The sequence below is a fragment of the Aulonocara stuartgranti genome (genome assembly GCF_965226115.1).
Source record: "Aulonocara stuartgranti genome assembly, chromosome: 12".
Taxonomy (NCBI): Eukaryota; Metazoa; Chordata; class Actinopteri; order Cichliformes; family Cichlidae; genus Aulonocara; species Aulonocara stuartgranti.
Window position 1 is genome coordinate 24,242,375 of NC_138948.1, and position 19,511 is coordinate 24,261,885.

At 40.9% G+C, this 19,511-nt stretch overlaps 1 protein-coding gene across 2 annotated transcripts; it reads right to left on the minus strand.

The window, feature by feature from the left end:
- Window positions 1–5,288: 5,288 nt before the first annotated feature.
- Window positions 5,289–12,477, minus strand: stc1 (stanniocalcin 1). 2 transcript variants are annotated; one of them, XM_082555436.1, is made up of 4 exons: window positions 12,151–12,477; window positions 10,307–10,446; window positions 9,983–10,194; window positions 5,289–9,470 (listed from the first exon to the last, which is right to left on the minus strand). In XM_082555436.1, exons 1-4 carry the CDS (start codon window positions 12,329–12,331, stop codon window positions 9,170–9,172), a joined length of 834 nt encoding a protein of 277 aa, XP_082411562.1. In that variant the 5' UTR covers window positions 12,332–12,477; the 3' UTR covers window positions 5,289–9,169. The 2 variants fall into 2 exon arrangements, with proteins under 2 accessions (XP_082411562.1, XP_082411561.1); XM_082555435.1 differs by having other exon boundaries at window positions 10,307–10,449.
- Window positions 12,478–19,511: the final 7,034 nt, after the last annotated feature.

Here is a 19,511-nt window from a genome sequence, read left to right on the forward strand (position 1 = left end):
TTCTCATGAAAGTTTGCCTTCACTAAGACCCATGCCCTAGTGTACCTACCATGCCAAAATATAGAAAAATGTCATGTAATGAGTTGGAATAAAGATGAATAAAACCTTGAAAAACAGAGAAACAAGGTCCGGTGCCCCTAAATTGTAAAATGAAGGGTAAATTTGTGGTAATGTGTTAGTCTGAAGTAAAACTAAGGTCTAACACTGAATTGATTGACAATTTATATTTTATACTCAAATGAAGTGAGGACATTTTTGTCCCCTGAGGACCACAGGTTTATGGAAATCGGGGGGACATTATGAGGGTTAAGCCCGTGACACCCCCTACTGAAGGTGCTTCTTTTAGGGATATACAGAACACTGTGGGTGTAAATCAGAAGCCCAACATGGAGGAGGACACCAAGACCAAAATATACTACTGTAGTTATACCTTCAGTGGCTCCTTTTAACCCTCTTCTTCAACCAGATATCAATATTATAGAGAACTTGGAAGACCTTCAAACCAGGAAGAAGGCAATATATGTGTGTGTGTGTGTGTGTGTGTGTGCGTGCGTGCGTGCGTGCGTGCGTGCGTGCGTGCGTGTGTGTGTGTGTGTGTGTGTGTGTGTGTGTCCACCCATCCATGGCCATAGGTGAGTCTGAAAATGTAGATCGACCAGTAAATCGAGAGCTTCACTCTCACACTCATCTCTCTCTACATCACATCAGCGTCACCATCACTGGAGACATAGCTCAAATCCATCTGTCAATCTCCTGTTCCACTCACCCCTCATTCATGACAAAGATCCTGAGATACACTTTCCTCACCCGCATCAGCTTGGCAGTTGTCAGTTGCTTGCACCTCTGTCTGTTAAGCAGCAGTTAGTGATGGCATTCTGCGTGTTTTACTGGAACAAGTCAATGTGTCTCTGAACGCGCTTATGGCTCCTCTTACAATATGGCTTATAAAATCCAAAGTATTTTTAGTTCAGTTTTGTTAAAAATATGTTCAAAAGAAGGATTTAAAAGGAAAATCCTTGATCGAATTATACTCCATGAGGCAGTTATTGCATTCCTGTCACTCAAATGCCTACAGATGAAAAGATGTACACCTCTTTAAGGAATGCATCATTTGAAAGGAGACACATTTTTCTGCAACTTGGTCGTAGGCGATAACAGCCATAGACTGAAAACTGAGAATTTCCTCTTCAGTTAACTGAGCAACTGTAGCACCGCACAGTTTATACCAGATGTAACAGCAATCCAACAAACCTGCTAATGAGTAATTAAAACTTTGAGAATTAGTGTGGAGGATCTTGTCAGTTATTACAACAATATCCATGCACCATTGAAAACAATTCACATAAAAAGTAATTTTTGAAAACTAAGAAAACTCAGGTTTCAGTTACTTTTACTGTTATTAATAATAAGTTATTCACTTTCCAACATTTGAATCAGCTTCCATCTCTTCTGATAGATTTGATCAGATAAATGGGAATCCAAATGCTTCACGAACTAACTTCCTCTCTACATTATCCCCGTAAAGCCTGAACCTTGAAATAGCTGCCAGAAAATTTCCCTAAACTGGAGTGTTCATTGAATCGTCTGACAAATTTTAGAAAAACAAAGGAAAGTGCATTTGTTTTTAATTTGTTTCATATTTGCTACATACAGCATTTTTTGTGCAATTTATTGCTCACTGCAAACTGTTAGGGGTTAAAAAAATCCCACTGACAATACAGAAGTCTCAAAAACTCAAATACGATACACTTGGTGTTATACGGTTAACACTGACTTAAATTCACCGTCACATTCCCAGTAGGCTGGTAGTGATAAAGACTGTGTTTTTATCATCATTTTAAATCCATTATAGGTAGAAAAACAGTCAATCCTTTGAATTAACCACAGCAAAGCTGGAGTCAGCTCCTGAATGGAGAAAGAAATCTGTGAGACCTGCTTATGTCCACTAGATGTCTCTGCCACTCTGTATTCATTTCAGACATGCTTTTGTCCACACTCTGCGATCAATAAACGAGAGTACATGACTCTTGCTGTCAATCTCTTGACTCCACATGTCATGTTCAGTTCACATTTCATATGCAAAACTGCAGTAAACGTATTGTGTCTACAACACCAAGATCATCTCAGAATGAAGTAGTAGCAGCAGTGTGTTAATGTTAATCTCATCTTGTTAGCTATCCTGTTAGTCTCCAGCATCAAGAAAAGTCATACAATATCTAATGGTGGCTTCAGCCATACCAGTTAAATCTGCCTGCGTTTTCCAGTGTTCGTCATTCAGCTGGAGAGCTGTTAAAATAGCCAGGCCCTTCAAGAGAAAGCAAGATTAAAGAGTGTTCAAGAGCATTTCAGCTGCACTCATGGATATGATGCTCAGTTGGCCCCGTCACTTTGATTGGCTGAGGCAAAGATGGATGCACAAATCTACCCATCTACCTGCGTTTTCTGTGCAACTGAGTAAATGTTTAGTTTTTTGCAATCAGCACAGTCACAACTATAAGCTGCACTCGATTCTAAGACAAATCCTTTGAGAGAGACGCTTTGGCACAAATGGAAAACGCTCCGTTTCATCTCTTTCCCCTGCCACTCCAGCTCTTTCTTGAGTAAAAAAATTTGATCTCATTTTCTTTCCCGTCCTTGGGTATTTCCCCACAGAAATGAAGGGATAGTGATTGCTGGGTAAGATTGGAGTGGATCTAATCTTCCACTGCTCTCAGTCATACTCCATTTCACTGCACATGTAATTTGTCACACTGCTGATGAATATGCCACAAGTTTCATGGGAAAGAGAAGAACATAATGAATATAAAACACACTGGGAGAGAGGAGAAGTAATTGCCGTACCGCACAAACCACAGTGCATTGTTCATTTGTCCCATCAAATTGCTGACACTTTGCATGCACTGTGGATACATTGCTTTGCTCCCTCAAAATTCAATCAAGAGGTTAAAACAATGACAAACAATGGTGGGTCTGTTGCATGCCTGCAGGCTGGTATCAGAGGCTCTGTGGTCTTTTATGCCTTCAGGGTCATTCTCCCCATGCAGCGCTGTAGGGAATGCATGCATTTATGGCTTATATTCATGCGATGCTGTGATATTTGATGTTCTTTACGGACGTGCATGTACTGTAAAGCTGAAAGGATTTTGCAATGTAGCGCTGTTTCACAACTGCTTTTCAAAAGGAGCCACATTGAGGTAAAATAAACACAAGCAGATGGTATGAATTGCATCTGCATAATGATATTCTAATTTCGTCATTATTCATTATTATTCTGGTTGGGATTGTCAGGATGGTGATACACTCGGCAGCAGTCCAAGCAACAGGCAACGAAGTGAATAGGCAGGGTCAAAAATCTGTTCAAATGTTTCCTGGCAACAAGATGATCCTGTGTGTTGAAAGCAGTAATTCCATCCAAATTGCCTTCAAAAGTTGCCCACTATATATAACTGCAGCTGTGTAGACAGACTGTGAGACGCAGACCATATGGAAGAATTCATTTATGTTGTGTTCCTGTCCATCATGCTTGCATTAGAGCCACTGATTGAGTTGAGATTGGATGTCTCTTTCAAGCAGATAATAGAATCTGTGTGCAGAGCTGCTGCATCACCTATCCACGAGACTGGAGAGCGGTTGATGAGAAAGCCCTTCAGGACTCTTCTCTAAATAGGCATGAAATTATATCTCCCTCTGACTGAGATTAGCGTCCGTGGAGCCTCTTACGTTCTGCCCCCTCTTTTCCTCAGGCTCTTAAACCAAACAGTGCAGTTTCAGCTTGTTTGTGCTGAAGTTTAAGAAAGTTCATTTTCATCAGGAGGTGCTCGCTCCGTCCTTCAGCTTCCTTCACGGGTCCTGCGGGATTTGTCACACATACTTAGGGTGTTTGGTAAAGCAATTACTTTGCAAGTCAGCCGGATTCTCTTGTGATCCTTTTACAGTCATAAAGACTGCGCAGGCAAAGACAGATCATAGATGTGAAGTCACTGAAAAGTAATATCACAGGCTACCACAGTGATTAATACGAAAGTCTGATATCACCAAATGGGACATGATGCTTCATTATATTCTCTGGCACTAGTAATCACGACCACTGCGTGTTCCAGGTTACTTGTGTTTAAAAGATCATCTTTAATAGTGTAACCTTTATAGATGAGGCCTGGTTAGGCAGTGGCAGAAAGCCATATTAGATTACCTCTTCATCTCTTATACAAACACAAATAAAGCAAAGCTGGTGTGCCCGACAGGCGGCCTGTGTTCATTTATTTAGACTCACTCTTGTGACAATGCACCTTTCTCAATGGTGGCATATCATAGTGATGTTCAAGAGGAGGTTTAAAGATAAAGTTAACTAGGCCTCCCACATGCCAAGCTTTACAGTTTTATTACATAATGTTCATTCATATAACCGATGTTTGAGAAAGTCATCTCTATGACAGCAAATGGAAAACATTTTACATCTAGACGGTGAATGTAGTGGTGAGCATTTAGCAGCTAAAGTGCTACAGTTGGACTGAAAAGCAGAGTTAAAAGGAAAAGGTATGGTAGTCAGAAAATAAGGTTCAATTTTTGCCGTTCCTGCCGCCTTGCTGCTCACCTATAATCTGTCTTGACTCTAACCTGCTGCCACTGCTGCAGTTCATTTCGCAGTTCACTGCATTTCACCCCCTCATCCACTTGCACCGTAGGATCCACAATCTGACATAATCCTGCAAAGCCCCTTATTTTTGCACTGGTGTGAAGATCAAAATCTATACATGCCATTGCTTTATGTGCATTTATAACACAGTGCTAATCGTAGTTTCGTGATAAAGGTTGTAGCTGCACACTCTGACTGCACTGCACCATCGCAAAGCTGGAGTGTGCAGTGAACTTAATATCATTTTAAGTGTCTTTCCAGTGTGCGGTGCAATGGGCAACACTGTTTACGGTCTAATAAAAAGCATTGTAATGAGAAGGATCAGCAAAAGTGTTGCAGAAAAGAACACCCAGTACAACACTGACACTTTGGATTGGATAATTGGGAGGTCGTCGTAGTTTAAAATCTTTTATAGTCTGAACATAAATGCATCTCAAAGCTTATGTAATGAGAAAATTCTCTCCTCAGTTTCCATCATTAAACTGCACATGTTGCAGTTTGCCGGTAGATAAAATGAAGGCGTCAAGTCAAGAGACATTTGTGAATATTTTTAGGCAAGCTGGTGGGAAAAAAAATGCGAGCCTAAGGGACTTTAAATCAGCATATTATAAAAGATCGGAACGAGTGAAAGAAGAGCAAAGCAACATATTGCATACCATATGCCAGATATGATAAATATTTTATTTCTGATCAGCAAAAGACAGACAACTGATGCATTTGTATCTTTCATGACTTTTCAGTACAGAGGAAAAACCCAAACATATACACAGTATGGGCATATATGTATATGGGTATATTTTAAAGTGCAAGTGATTCACAAGGGTCAATCATGCGTTACATAGCATCTGTATCAGGAACTTCAGTAATTCCCTAAATTAGCAATAACTTTTTGAATCTGATATTAAAATAAGTGTCGTATTCATATATATATATATATATATATATATGAATACAAAATAAACTTTACTAGTCACTGAAGCATTTCGATTTCGTTTAAGCACAACAACATTTATTTATGCATTTCAAGTCTTGAGAGGAAAGAGTACCACGAAGTGCCAGAGGTCAGGGAGATTTTTGTCTCTAGCACTGACAGAAACAGTTTCACAAAACTCACCATGGGTCAATTGAACAATATTCCAGTACCACCTTAAGCGCCCTATACCTGAATTCAAATCTGAAACAGAAAGAAAATAAAAGCTTTTCTTCTCTTTTTTGTTGTTGTTGTTTGTTGTTCCCCCAAATAACCTTCACCGGTCATCTATCTCGGTCATGTCCTTGTCGAACGAGACATTCAGTATACAGGTACATTCTCTAAAATTACCAATACATTTTACTTGGTGAGGAAACAGTCAATTTGCCCGTGCCAAATATATTTGACATGGAGAATGTTCATAGGAGATAAATATGAAGACATGGATAGACATTAATGTGTGTTTAAATGCAAATATGGACCGATGCTGAGCTCACTGCACGTTGACAGATCAGAGCGGCCAGAGTGGAGGGGCATCCAGACAGCATCGATCAGGCTAGTAACAGTTTAGCAGCAGCTGTTGGGTTTTGGATTTACCCATGGACAACAAAGATATAGACATATGTATCAATAGCACATGAAGAAGCCCTGACCCTTCAGGATGCAAAATATTCCTACTTATCTCCATTCGCTGCGTAAATAAAATATGTCTCAGTTGCACATGTACTGAATGTTTCAATGCCCTTTATAGTGGTTAAGATGCAAAGTGCATATTTAACAGAAAATATAAGCTAGGATATACTACAGTGTGACTATAGCTCTTAACTTCCTAAGAGATTCCTTCAGAACAGCTGTCCATTTGCACCACACGACACAAAAGAAACGATTCACAGAACAAAACGAATGCGAGTGTAAAATAAAATCTGAAAGAAGTAAAACACAGAACCATAAAGCATTATAGAGGAGCATCGCCTTCACACTGTGAGTGCAGTATGAGAGCACACATGCTGCTGCTTGATTCACACAGCATCAGCTGGCACTGAATGAAATAAAGGTCAATTTCTGTGTTGCTGTGAATCCTTTGTGTGTGACTATTGCATAGTTTGGAATTTTAACATAGCTATTAAATTGACACTGAAAAATAAAACATCTCTTTTTCTGGTCTGAGCGTCACTCGGTTCACTAGTAATCCTCTGCATTTTTTTTTAAACAGGACTGGGTCCAGCTCATTTTCTATTGACTGAAGTCAAACGTAAGGCAATTACTTCTCACGACTTGGGAGTAAAAGAATTTCAAGACGACCGAATTGCGAGGTTTAAGATTAAAAATGGGATAGTTGCTAAATAAACCTGTATAGTAGTGAACTCAACCCATTCTTAGTTCAAACTTCAAACCTCCATACTGCATTTTCAATGTGCACAAATATTTACTCACTTACTCAACATACTTTTATTCTCTAAACTAAGCCATGGATTATCCTATTGAAGTTCCACCATCTATCTATAAAAGCAAACACCAGCATCAAGACCCTTCTTAGTGACTGTGGCTCTATGATCGTGCACTGGTTTGGGATGATTGTCTTGGTCTCTCAAAGCTGTGAAATTTGTTTTTGAAAGATAATCACTTAACGGATGCACGACTGCTTGGCTACAGCCTAAAGCATGAGCGTCCAAAGTAACCCAAAATCATTACGCTATTACATAAACGCTGCCTATGTTTATATTTCGCCTTGCTACCCATCGAATCATTATCTCTAGCTAAATACAAGGCCAGTCTTAGCAAAAATAGATCAAAAGTTTTGCTGTGAGAGATGTGGCTCAACCTAAATCAAAGGTTATGTCTCGGATTATGTGTCATATATTTGTTAAATTTATGCCTCACCTTCATTCCGCGCAAAGAAAAGCACTGCAAGCAAGTGTAGAACCATCGAGAAGCTTCCCTAACAGGCCCCCCGGTGCTGATGTTTGTTTTACCTGGTTTAGATTCAATAACGTGCACGACTCCCCAGCACCACACGTGAGCATCTAGCAGCTGCACCGACAACCAGAAACTGTGTCAAAAAACTAAGCTAATGTTTTGCTGTGGTCCCGTGTAACCTCCGCGAAGTAGATCACCTGACCTGAATGACCAACCTTGTTCCCCTATGGCCAGCACAGAGTCATGACATGGGTCCCATTCAGTCACCAGAGTGTCAGCTCACTTTTTTTTGGCATAGAGCTCATGTTCAAATAGGAGCCATGACTGAACTGCTCTTTAAATCTGTAAATTAGTTAAAACTACAATAATGCATTAAAATAAAAATAAAAACATTAAATAATATAGTAGGAAAATAAATATAATTCCAACAAGGCTTTTGTTTTTCTCTTTAAATAGTCATTCTCCATCTTGACCTGGAAGCCAGTGTGCATGTCACATGATTCACCTCAGAGAGTGATGCTCATCAGTCCGAGAAGACACTCTGCTCTCAGTCTCAGCGGTGAACGTGCTAATCAGCTACTGCGCGCACACACGACTGCTTCGCACTCAGTTAAGAACATGGACACAGATCTCACTAAGCATGGTCCCATACTAGATATACTATAGAGCTCAACAGTCTTATGCATTGCAAGTGTCTGGATACAAGATATGCTAAAAGGACTTCTTCTGATAGACTTGGCCATGACCTGAACAATCCTTACATGCAGGATAATGATTTAAAACACATGACCATGGCTACATCTGCCATCAGAAATAATTAAAAAAAAAATCTATAAGTGCTATAGCTATACGCAATTTTGGTATTTCATGAATAGCATTCAGGGCAGTTAGAAGTTTTTTGGTCAGTTTAAGGTAACCTCTCAAAGGTTAGCATGAAACCTCTACAGACCTCACTCCATTATGAGCGCTCTCTTTTAGAGGGCTAGCTATGGCTGTCTCTGGTAACTTAGTATACAGTACATTTAAGTGTTATGATAGTGTCAAAAACAGTTATGAAACTCATTGCCACATCTCATGCTCACAATTCGACTAATCTCAATGCAGAAATATTAGATAAGTCTACTAGTAATTACCCATTCCTACAAATAAACCAATAATAACCAAACTACTGATTTCCTATTCATGAACAAATATCAGGATTATGAAATTGTATTTTTTTTCTTTTTACTTTTAAAGTACTGGCTTGTGCTCTAGATTCATGAAACACTTTTTTTCTCTTTTTTTCTCTCCTTTTTTTTCCTTTTTAGCTTGTCGTCAAAAGACTTACGAATTAATCTCTGTTAAAGGACGATAAGAGGAGCGAACAGGAACACGTCGCACAATTGTAGCAGCCTCCTGTTCAACACTAACTGTGAGCGGGCACATTTGAAAACAGTCTATGGAAGATGGGGTTCTTTCGAGTCTAAAGTGTAGGATATATAATATAACAACAATCAAACTGATATCGACTCTATGGACTCTACGGGTGGTCCGGCATTCCCTAGAGGTGGGATTTCTGTAACTTCCAGTCTAGCAGAGGAAAAGATTGGTATCACCTCTAGGGAATAGAGGAGCTTTTGTGGTGTTTTGAGGGTGAGTGGAAGTGGAAGTTAGGAGCTGTCGCTGGCGGAGCGCTTTTTGCCAAAATGACTGGCAGAGTCTCTGTTTCGCAGATTAGGCTGGATCTTGTACACATGGGGACCCATGGACAGCCGCCAGCTCCCACGGCTCTCTGCTCCAGTTGGGATGACGGCAGCTGCAGCCACAGCGGTGGATGGGCAGGGCTTGTTCTGCAGCAGCTGAATAAGCATGGTCATCTCTGGGCCGAGCCGCGACACCATGCTGGTCCTAACGCGATCCACCGTGTCCTCATCACAGTCCATCAGGCTCTGTAACAGCTTACCATAAAACCTTGGACCACAAAGGCATCACAGAATGAATTTTTACATTTTTTTCAGGGGCTTAAAAGGGAAAAAGGACAAAATGTGCAGCACAGCAAGAAAGCATGTCGTCGTAATCTGTAATGGTTCAAAATTAGCATTTCTATGCACGCATTCTAGATGGCCTGATGTCATCTCTATGGGCGTAACCATCCCGGCTCCAGTCGCTGGCCTACTAAGCTTCATGCTCCACCCTTCTATCCTTTTGTATCCACTCCCAAACTGCAATTCTATATGTATTAGAACAACAATAGGAATGAAACCATCCAAAGTTGACATTCCTGTTTGATTTTCTTTTGTTGCATGAAAGAATGCAAAACGCTGATGCTAATCAAAACATGCAAATCAAGACAAGTGTAGTCATTGCTTATGCTGCTCATAAACAAGCTGCACTCTCTTATTTGCCTGAAATTCACAGAGGTTTTTTCCTCAACTTGGTTTTGGGAAAACTTGTAAAGCACATACAGCAGAGGACGATCTCACCTGTTGGGAAAGTGACTTGGCAGCTGTGCCACTTCACCAATAGCATCTGGATTTGATCGGGCAACCGTGCAGATATCCAGCTTGCTGTAACACTCCTCTTGGACTTCGGATATCATTCTTTGAAAGGCGGAGCAGCGGCGGATGGTGAGGAATGCCTTCGAGGTGATGCCATTGGCAATGCACTTAAGGCTCTCCTTCACAAACGCTTTACCCTGTAAGAAAAAACAAAACAGCAGTGCTTTACACACTCTTGTCCTGACACATACGCCCATATAATCCTCCACAGCTCATGTGCACATAGCAACAGAGAATGAAAGCATATACCTGAGTGTCAAATTTAGCAGCACTGTATAGGAAGGACTTGCAGATGTCATGCATGCCATCTGTGTCGCAAGTTGAGTTTTCCAGGCAGGCGAAGGCTCCGCACCCAACTTGGAGGGCACTGCTGAGACAGCGTGCCACATCTGCTGTGGGCACAGAGAATGAACCATCAGCAGGGGAGTCAACAGTGGGTTCACTGGGAAACATTGCACACTCACTAAGCTCATTACTGAAGGGTTGCCAGGGTTTCAGCTAAAAGAGAAAATGCAGCGAACAAAAGAGAATTTTCATACTTTGGTGCTTCACAAAACACAGACAGTCACTCGGGGCAAACAGTGACTTGACTGAAGATTGGACACCTTACAACTCAAAGAGTCTCAGACATTATTTGGCACCACTTCACTTTTCTTTTGGCAGGAACTTATATTCCAGTGTTTGGTTCTTTTCAGCAGCGCTTGGATGAACAGCGCCAGAAATACCAAAGAGTTTCCTGAAAATTGTTGGCATGCCTGTAGACACACATAAACATACAGTTGCACCCCTCAAACACACACACACACACACACACACACACACACACACACACACACACACACACACACACACACACTCTGTCACCAATCTTTGTCTTCAATTATTTTACACAAAATAGCTGTCAAGTTGATCTTGAGGACTCTGCCTCCAGAACCGATCCCGTGTACACCTACATAATGAATTAAATGTTCACAAAATGCTGCCATGCTCACATCATGATTAACCCACTAGCAACCCCCATCTCTATGACAGAGCTGTGACACAGCCATGCTGCACCAGCATTCGATTCACACAGCTGGCTTAAATCTTGACACTTCTAGACAGAGGTCTAAAACAATCCGTTTCTTTATCCTTGATCTCAGAGTCCGCTAAGATGGCAAAAAGCCTGGCTGAAGACCTTTGTAATAACCATTAAGACATGTCACAGAGGAGCCCAGAGCCTTCTTGGGCTTTGAATCTGGGCCCTTTTGTTGACCTGCACAGTCAGATTAAGTCTATCTGCCACCAGGGACTAGAGATTGCTCTGGAAACACAGAGAGTGAGCTGCAAATCTTATGATGATGATGAAGCAATTCCTGCAGATGGGGAAGAGCATCCCTGTTACCCACTGCCTTTTATCACTGAGCTGTGCCTTTGTAGTCAAAGAATATTAATATTTTTTAACACTCACCATTTGAATGAAGCCAAACAGATTTATGCTGTACAGCGGCGGATCTTTTTTTTCTTAGTGGTTATTAGAAAGATTTGGGCTTTTTCCCTTTACACATAAGGAAACGGAAAAAAAAGAGGTTGCATTTATTAATCCCAACGACACAACCCAGTGACAAGCAGTTTTGCTTTTTTCTGCTTCGTGCAACGGTGCACAATGCTGTGATCTACTTCTTCTAACTTCAAGGCTCCAGAATGCTCCGCGATATCCAGAAAACGCCGTGTTTAAAGCCTCTCAATCCGCTTTAGTGCTAAATAGTGGAACCGATGCAGCAGAAGGAGGAAGCCAAGAGAAAGACACTAACAGCATGACACAGCCTGCACTCTCAGGTGTCAGCACCAAGCTCCATGCTCATCTGTTGCCGGCAGGACACCGGCAAAAACCACAGCGTTAATCCCGCAGCCTTCTCCGCGAATCAACGCGCTCGTTAAGACAGAAACGGCTGCATAGGCCAACACATTTATGAGAAGGAAAGATCTCTATATAGATTAGGCTGAGCATTTGAAAAAATAAATAAATAAATAGATAGATAGAAGTAAATAAAAAAATAAGAAAGCAAGCAGTGCACTCTGAGATGTGCAGATGGAAGCAGCGTGTTACTTACTAGGGCTATTGGCAGAAAAGCGTGCTCTCCTGGGCGAATAGGACTCGTTTTGATCCACTTCATAGGCTGATGCATTCAGCACCAGCAGGAGAAAAAGTCCGGTTCTCAAAGGCATCATCCTGTCAACACAGATAACACAACTAAACGCAAAGAGACGCCTCCTGCTTTGTGTGTAATTCATAAGAAGAGCGCCCCGAAAAAAAAAAAGAAAAAAAAAACCTTCTGCAGCGCAAAAACAGAACAAATGAAGGCTACTGCGAGTAGGCTGTCAGCTGTGGCTCTACACTGGACTCCTCGCTATCCTTTTAACTTGCATGACAGATTGCACGTCAAGTCTGCACGGGTTTATATGGGAGCGCTGAATATTACGAGCTCTGCGGTTGGACCAATCAGATCGTATTCAAGACCTTGGGCTTAGTCCGTCCACTATTAATTGATGAAATGATTTAACAGCCGCCAGTTTTGTACATCATACAGCTCCATATTCAGGTTAGGAAATTTATTTGAGTACCGTAAGTGTTTTTGGTCATGTTTTTCAAATGAGATTCAGTTTTGGGGCTAATTAAGATTATCTATCACATGCTACAGGCATGTGGTCTTTTTCCGTCACCATTTTCATCAGTTTTCAGCTCTATGATCCGCTAATAGTCCCTAATTGCAGAAGATCAATGTATTCCTCATATGTAAGACACAGTTGATCTGCCATTAGATCAGCCATGTCTCGTATATGTGGAATAAATTGATTAAAGTGATTTGTATCCAATGGTAACTGAAAATGTCTTTTTCTGATTGGCTGTATAATCAAAGTGAAGGTAAGACGCTGTTGCAAAACGATTATTATTATTATATAAGAAGGAGGTAGCAGTTTATTCCTTCCCTTTTGTAATTTATTTTCCAAATGATATTTATTGGAAAATCCAGATAAATAGCTATGCATTTGTCATCTAGGTCAGCTTTAACATGTTCACAAATCTTGACTTGGTATCATGACTTTATTTTTTCCGTCACAATCAACAATTACATAGACAAATGTGTCAGCTAGCGGCGTCACATGATGCTAAATTTTATATTTTACTATGAATTCAACATTGTCTTAACATTTTTCCACTTTTATAATGTATTTCACCTTTCCAGTGAAATTTGAGGCAAAGCAAAAATATGGAAGCAGAAGATTGGATTGTAGTTCACATAGCCACACAACTATCACACATTTTCATCAGTACGGCCACGGACAATTGGCTCTAATCACGGGGTTGGAGGGGTTCGAGCCCTGGTCCCTAAACATGCTGAGGTGTTATTGAGCAGGAAACTGAACCAGACACTGCTCCTGTTGCCAGAACAATGCCTCGCATGGTGACTCACTGCCATTGGTGAGTGTTTGTGAATGGATGGCTTAGAAACACATTGTAAAACATTTTGTAGAGCTACTATACATCTGCCTGCATTTACCAAACTGATACTGGCAGACTTTGCAACTCTGCTTTATGCTGACTATCTGGTGCCTTGAGCTACTGTTAATGCCACAAATTTGCTCATAACCCCATTGCTTATTGGTGGTTCTTGTTATTTCTCTTGCTCTGACATTATGGAGATATTATTACATTTTATTACAATACCACTTCTTCTTTAAAATGCTTAAAATGCTTTTTGATCATTTTGGCTATAGGGTACTCTGAGATGCCAGGGTTTGGGCTACATTACAAGGAAACACTAATACCGCCGGGGCAAGTCTTGCTTGCCTTAAAAGGAAAACACGAGAATTAGCCCTCTTCTTAACCCTAAATTATTTTTCTAAAGCCCCTAAGCTCAACAAATGCAAATCCTTTTAACCGCTAATATAAGTGTATTTAACCACCTTCTTTTTTTTTCTTTAGTCAAATGTTCTGGGTACTTTGCCGGATTTAAACAGCTTTGTCCAAATATCAACCCAGAGCATTCAAATGACATGTCTTCTTTATCAGTCTGGCATTTTCCTGAACTGTGCTTAATGATGGCACCATTGTTGCTTTAGCCTGGGGAATTCATGTAACAGCGAGATAAACTACCTGTAGTGTTGATGTGAAGTGCGGATGATTGCTCTTAACTATTTTCCTCTTCCTAAAACTGGAAAATGTTCAGTCTTGCAGTGCACTTACTTGCAGTTGCACGTGCCGGCACACAGAGGATGATGTGTGGGACTCTAAGCTATCATTTATCATGGAAGCCTCACGCCTCTTCACCCACTGCAACGCTCAGCCAATTCAGGCCGAATCAGACATTGAGGAAGCTGAAATGTCCTGATAATCAGAGTGTGGAACATTTTAGACTTACACCAGAACCATGCTTTTCTTTCTCTCTCCTCCAATGTGGTTTTCTTCTCATCTGTCTTGTCACACGTGTAGTTCATTTACTAGGTTGCCTCTCTGTGCCAAGTGTAAGTGTTCACATTAGTGAGGGGATTTTAAATATTTTCCATGAAACTAGCGTAACTTTTCAGAGAGTACAGCTTCCCCTCGTCAAGCCCCTCTGCTGCATTCTGGTTATCTTTGGCAATAATTGCACTATAACCCTAATTTAGGGTTATAGTGGGGCAGGGATAGCTCAGTAGGTAAAGTGGTCGCCCCATGATCGGAAGGTCGGCGGTTCGAATCCACTTAACGGCTACCCTGAGGTACCCCTGAGCAAGGTACCGTCCCTACACACTGCTCCCCGGGCGCCTGCTTAGTGGGCTGCCCACTGCTTCACTGAGTGAATGGGTCAAATGCAGAGAAAAACAAGTAATTTCCCCATGGGGATCAATAAAGTATCCATTATTATTTTTCCCACAGTGCTGTAAGGAGACAGGCATGATGTAAAGCTGCTGGCACCTTATCTCTCGCTGGGGAATCCAAATATGGCCACATGCCGACTACACCAATAGCCTTTGTAATGAAAAGATAACATGAACTTAGCAGGCTAATGAATGAATCACAATAAATCATCTGCGAAGGGGCCTAAGTTGCATGTTGTACCTAGAAGGTCTATCATCTAATTCATTTTAATCCCCTTGCGGCTTCCCCTCTAGTAAAGAAAAAGACACATTTTTTATTTCGAGGTTAAAGTTTTGGTGTTTGATGCACATTTTTACTTTTGTATTTACAGTAAAGTGATTTTTTTTTTACTGCCTTTTCTCGATACAAAGTAAGTTTGGAAAACAGCGTGTCAAAGCTCATCCTGCATGCTTACTGGTTTTGTCAGCGCTCCCTGGAAAAAATATGTAACAAAGCAACAATGTGAACAATGTAAGATTTGAGTCAGATGTTGAGCTGATATCCATGCTTTCTGAATTTGTTGCTGCTCTTGCAACAAATTCAGAAAGCAAGCTTTGGTGTGCCTCAACTGAAACTGAAGACATGAAGTCTCATCCTTGTTAGCACATCACTGCACTCTCTTGCTTTTTTGGAACGTAGCCATGCCACAAACACATTTGAGAAGACCAATCCTGCGTCCTCTGGGAGGGGGAAAGGATAATGAATTCCTTTGTCAGGTAGAAGAAGGTGATTCATCTTGTTTTCAGAAAAATAACAGGCAACATCAGCATGGTGCTGGAGACAGAGGGCAGAGTTCACTGAAAGGGCAAATCTGTTACAGAGAATAAATGTACAGTAAAAACAGCCTACTGAAGCGTGAGGGTTTTGCATTCATTTCCATTCACGTGGACGGACTGATTCTCTGATTGGAGGTCACTTTGCATCTAAGTTGAATTTTGCCTGAAGCTTATTGCAGTTTGCCTGATTGAAACTTCCTCTATAGTTCTAAGATTGGTAATTGTGAGCAAGAAATTTGAAACTTGGGCAATGGACGGGAGTTTGATACTACTAATGCCTGTGCATAAAGCATTTTAGCAAGTTCTTGTAATCATTTTTAGCAAAGCAAAAGCAAGCTGAAAATCCTAGTCTGCCTGCATCCAAAAGAGGGACTTTGGTCAGATGCAATCAATTTTTGTAAACAGCAGCTGTGGTGCAGCATCTTCAAACTCCTGTAGATTTAGTTTGGGGTATATTGGAGGTGTAAAGAGAAAACACGATCCCCTTGTCAACACTGAGAACAGTGGAAACCGGGTCGGAAGCTACACGCACCAGTCAGCAATGATGTGTTTGCACCGACCGTTAGAAATGTGTGTGTGTTTTGATGTGTGATGTTTTGCCAAGGGGGGTAATGTGTTTTTCTTTCTAGCAGCTGATGCTATTGCTGTTCACATGAGAATAACACTTAATTTTTGGGGAAATATTTTGAGCAGGAGGTAAGCTGTGGGCAGCCTTCCATTAGACTCAGCACCCAGTGGTGGCCATCAGACGAGATCACCGACGGTAAAAGAAAATGTCGTTTTATATGTCGAGAAACACACTCAGCCCCCTGTTGATGAAAACACTGTGTTTTATTCATTATAACTGTTGCTACAGATCCACTGATCCCAGCCACTGCCTGCTAAAGCCACAGTCATAAGCATCTATTGTTAGAGGGACATCTACTGAAACAGCAGAAGTAGAGTAGCCAAACTGAGATTTGGTTTCTGTGGGTGCAGTGAACAGCTAAGCCCATTTACTATTGTGAGTGACATTCACCACTCAGAAAATCAAAAACACTGCTGTGTTCAGATCCCTCATTCTGTTCTGGGCTTGTGGAATTTATAATTGTTAGAAGAAATAAGATTTAATGGGATAAAACACTCATTTCTGCATCACCAGAATCGACGGTGTAACGTTTCTTGTCTTTATTAAGAGTCTTAAATTCTTTTTCTTCGCCTGCAGAACCTGAATGGGTTTTAGCATTCCTTGGGCAGATGCATGCATGACTACGTAATGCAAAAGCTCAGAGGATCTGCATTCCTGTATAATGCGAGTAGCATAGCGGAGCTGTGCATCTCGAAGCTGGAATGAAAACACGCTGCAGCTCGTGTACATGAAACGTTAGGCCCAGAACAATGCATAGCACAAAATAAATAAAAATGAATATTTTCAGGGGGATTTTCAGGTTTTTCAAGCACTACACAATTCACTCAAATCACAGGAAAGGCAACAAGAGCCATGAAAATGTGGAAACATACAATGGTCATATGGCGTAAACATATATCATATTTATATTATGAAAATGCATAAAGCGAGGGCAGTGTTCAAGAGCCTGGAAACCGACTATTGCTATCAAATCCAGGGGCTAAAGATTCAGCGAATAAAAGTACAACCTTGTAGTCAATCACATGAGCCGCATGCTCGTTGTGCTTGGAGTGAAAGCACTGCATTCTTCTGCAGATTGGTCTACCTTTTTATTGCTGCTCTCACCATCCCTTTGATAAAGGATTTCTGCTCAATATTTCATTAACACAAAAAACTCAATAGAAGTAACTAATTAACTTTGCTTTATATATGACACCAGGCAACAATGCTGTAATTCATAAAATACTCCTTAATTGAGTTAGACAGATTATTTATTTATTTATTCCCCCATTGAATTTTCATTGCTAGAGCTCGTTCACTGCTTCAGAGTTTCCACTTCGTCATTGTTAAGATGTGGAGTCACACATTGAAGCACCTGCGATGAGAAAGTGTCCTCGAGCAGTTTGCTGAGAATCTTACCTCCCCTACTGCTGGTGCTGTTCTGCAGCTGATCACAGTCGTTACCTCCTGAAGTGAAGAATTTAAAAAGGACACTGCTGTGCAGATTCGGGCCACACAACGATTTCAACAAAATATATTTATATATATACTGGATATATATTTTTTCCTTTGGATCGATGCCTGTGTGTCTGTTTCTCTTTTTGATGCAAGAAGCAGAATCTAAATTGGAAATATTTTAATGGGACTGCTTTTGGTGGTGGAAATAAGTACTGTCTACTTACAGTATGTGAGGAGTGCTTGGTGTTAAAAATACACTTGAGATGCATTGATTTATCAGTCCCACACTGTTTCCCAAAAGCCAAAGCCACTCACAGAGTTCTGTACAAATCTGTACAATATTATTCCCCGAGCTTCAACTCTCCCTTTGCTTTTTCAGCTCGAAACACCTGCTGTCTGCTAGAAGGTGTTTTTTGTTTTCTTGATGTCCTCTGGTGCACAGGTGTGTTTGCTGCAGCATAGGCTGTGATTTCAGTGCAGCAAACAGATCATCTGCATGGCTTCATCAAGTTTAACATCCGCTGCAAATTATATCCAAGGAGAGAATCACAGTATTGGAAAAGAAACGTGACCTCGAAAATGTGCACTTCAAGAAACACAGACTTGCATCTTTTTCTGTGTTGTTTTATTTGTGTCAGATTCCAGCGCCATGCCTGCTTACTCGAACATCTAATGACTTCAGTAAGTCCTGTTTTAATGTCATGGACTGTTGTGTTCCAGTAAAAAAAAAAAAAAAAAGAATACTTTAGTATATTCTTATATTCAGCTATGTTTACGAGGTCATTTAAAGAATAATTCTTCCTTTTTTTCTGTTCAAAAAGATCCTTTTATGGACTTTACATAATTAGTGAAAAGGCTTTTCACATTCCACTGCCCACGTGTGCTTTTGCGCATTAACACTTCAAACGCGTGCACACTCACGCAGGCCGATCAACCAAAAAACCAGGGTACCTGTACCATAAAAGGAGCCCGTCTATATGCAGCACGCAGTGGTTCTCTTCACCCAGCCATCTGGTTTCAGTTCAGACCCATCTGGATCTGACTCCAGCCCAGGCATCTCAGGAATACATTTTGGAGGGGTGCCCACATCCGTTCACACAGACAAGTGTTTTCACTTACTCAATTTTAAATGTCTCCAAAACCCAAGTGATTGAGCTCTTTTTTAAGGCAGCAGTGAGGTAAACACTGCTTTAAAAGTCTGCTTCAAAGGGAGATGGGTAAACAGTACGCAGCGTGTTGACTGAGTTATACCTTGGTGACTGGAAGGAGCATGTGACTGCTCAGCTCTTGCGAGCACAATTACAGCTTACACAGACTGCGGGGGACTGCAACACCACAAACTTTCCCAGAGTCTACGCGAAGAAACCAAAGATCCGCAAATTGATGTGAAGCATTGAAAGCATTATCTCATACTAAAACTGACATGATGATTACACCAGCTCACTCACCAAAGGGAACGAGTTATGTCTAGCTGAGGGTTGTATGATGAAGAGCAGAAGACAGTTTAGGTTTATAGCAGTATATCAAATTTATATTGGCTGTAGGATCATGTTATTTGATGCATTTGTGGAGGAGCAACATCAGTTTTTGATTTCAAATTTATTATGGGCTTGAATTTATTATCATCGGTCATCCCAACATGCTGCATCAACACTAGTCAGAAACCGGATAAAGAAAGCTTTTGCATCGCTTGAACTTTTGAGTGTTTTGCACAGTTTTGTCTGACACCAA

What these genes read in the sequence shown, in the direction of transcription:
- stc1 (XM_082555435.1), bottom strand. Translation starts at nt 12,331, where the DNA reads ATGAATTACACACAAAGCAGGAGGCGTCTCTTTGCGTTTAGTTGTGTT. An exon ending in CTGCTAAATTTGACACTCAG is followed by an intron (nt 10,195 to 10,306) that starts GTATATGCTTTC and finishes TTTTTCTTACAG; the next exon opens with GGTAAAGCGTTTGTGAAGGA. An exon ending in CCAAGTCACTTTCCCAACAG is followed by an intron (nt 9,471 to 9,982) that starts GTGAGATCGTCC and finishes TTGTGGTCCAAG; the next exon opens with GTTTTATGGTAAGCTGTTAC.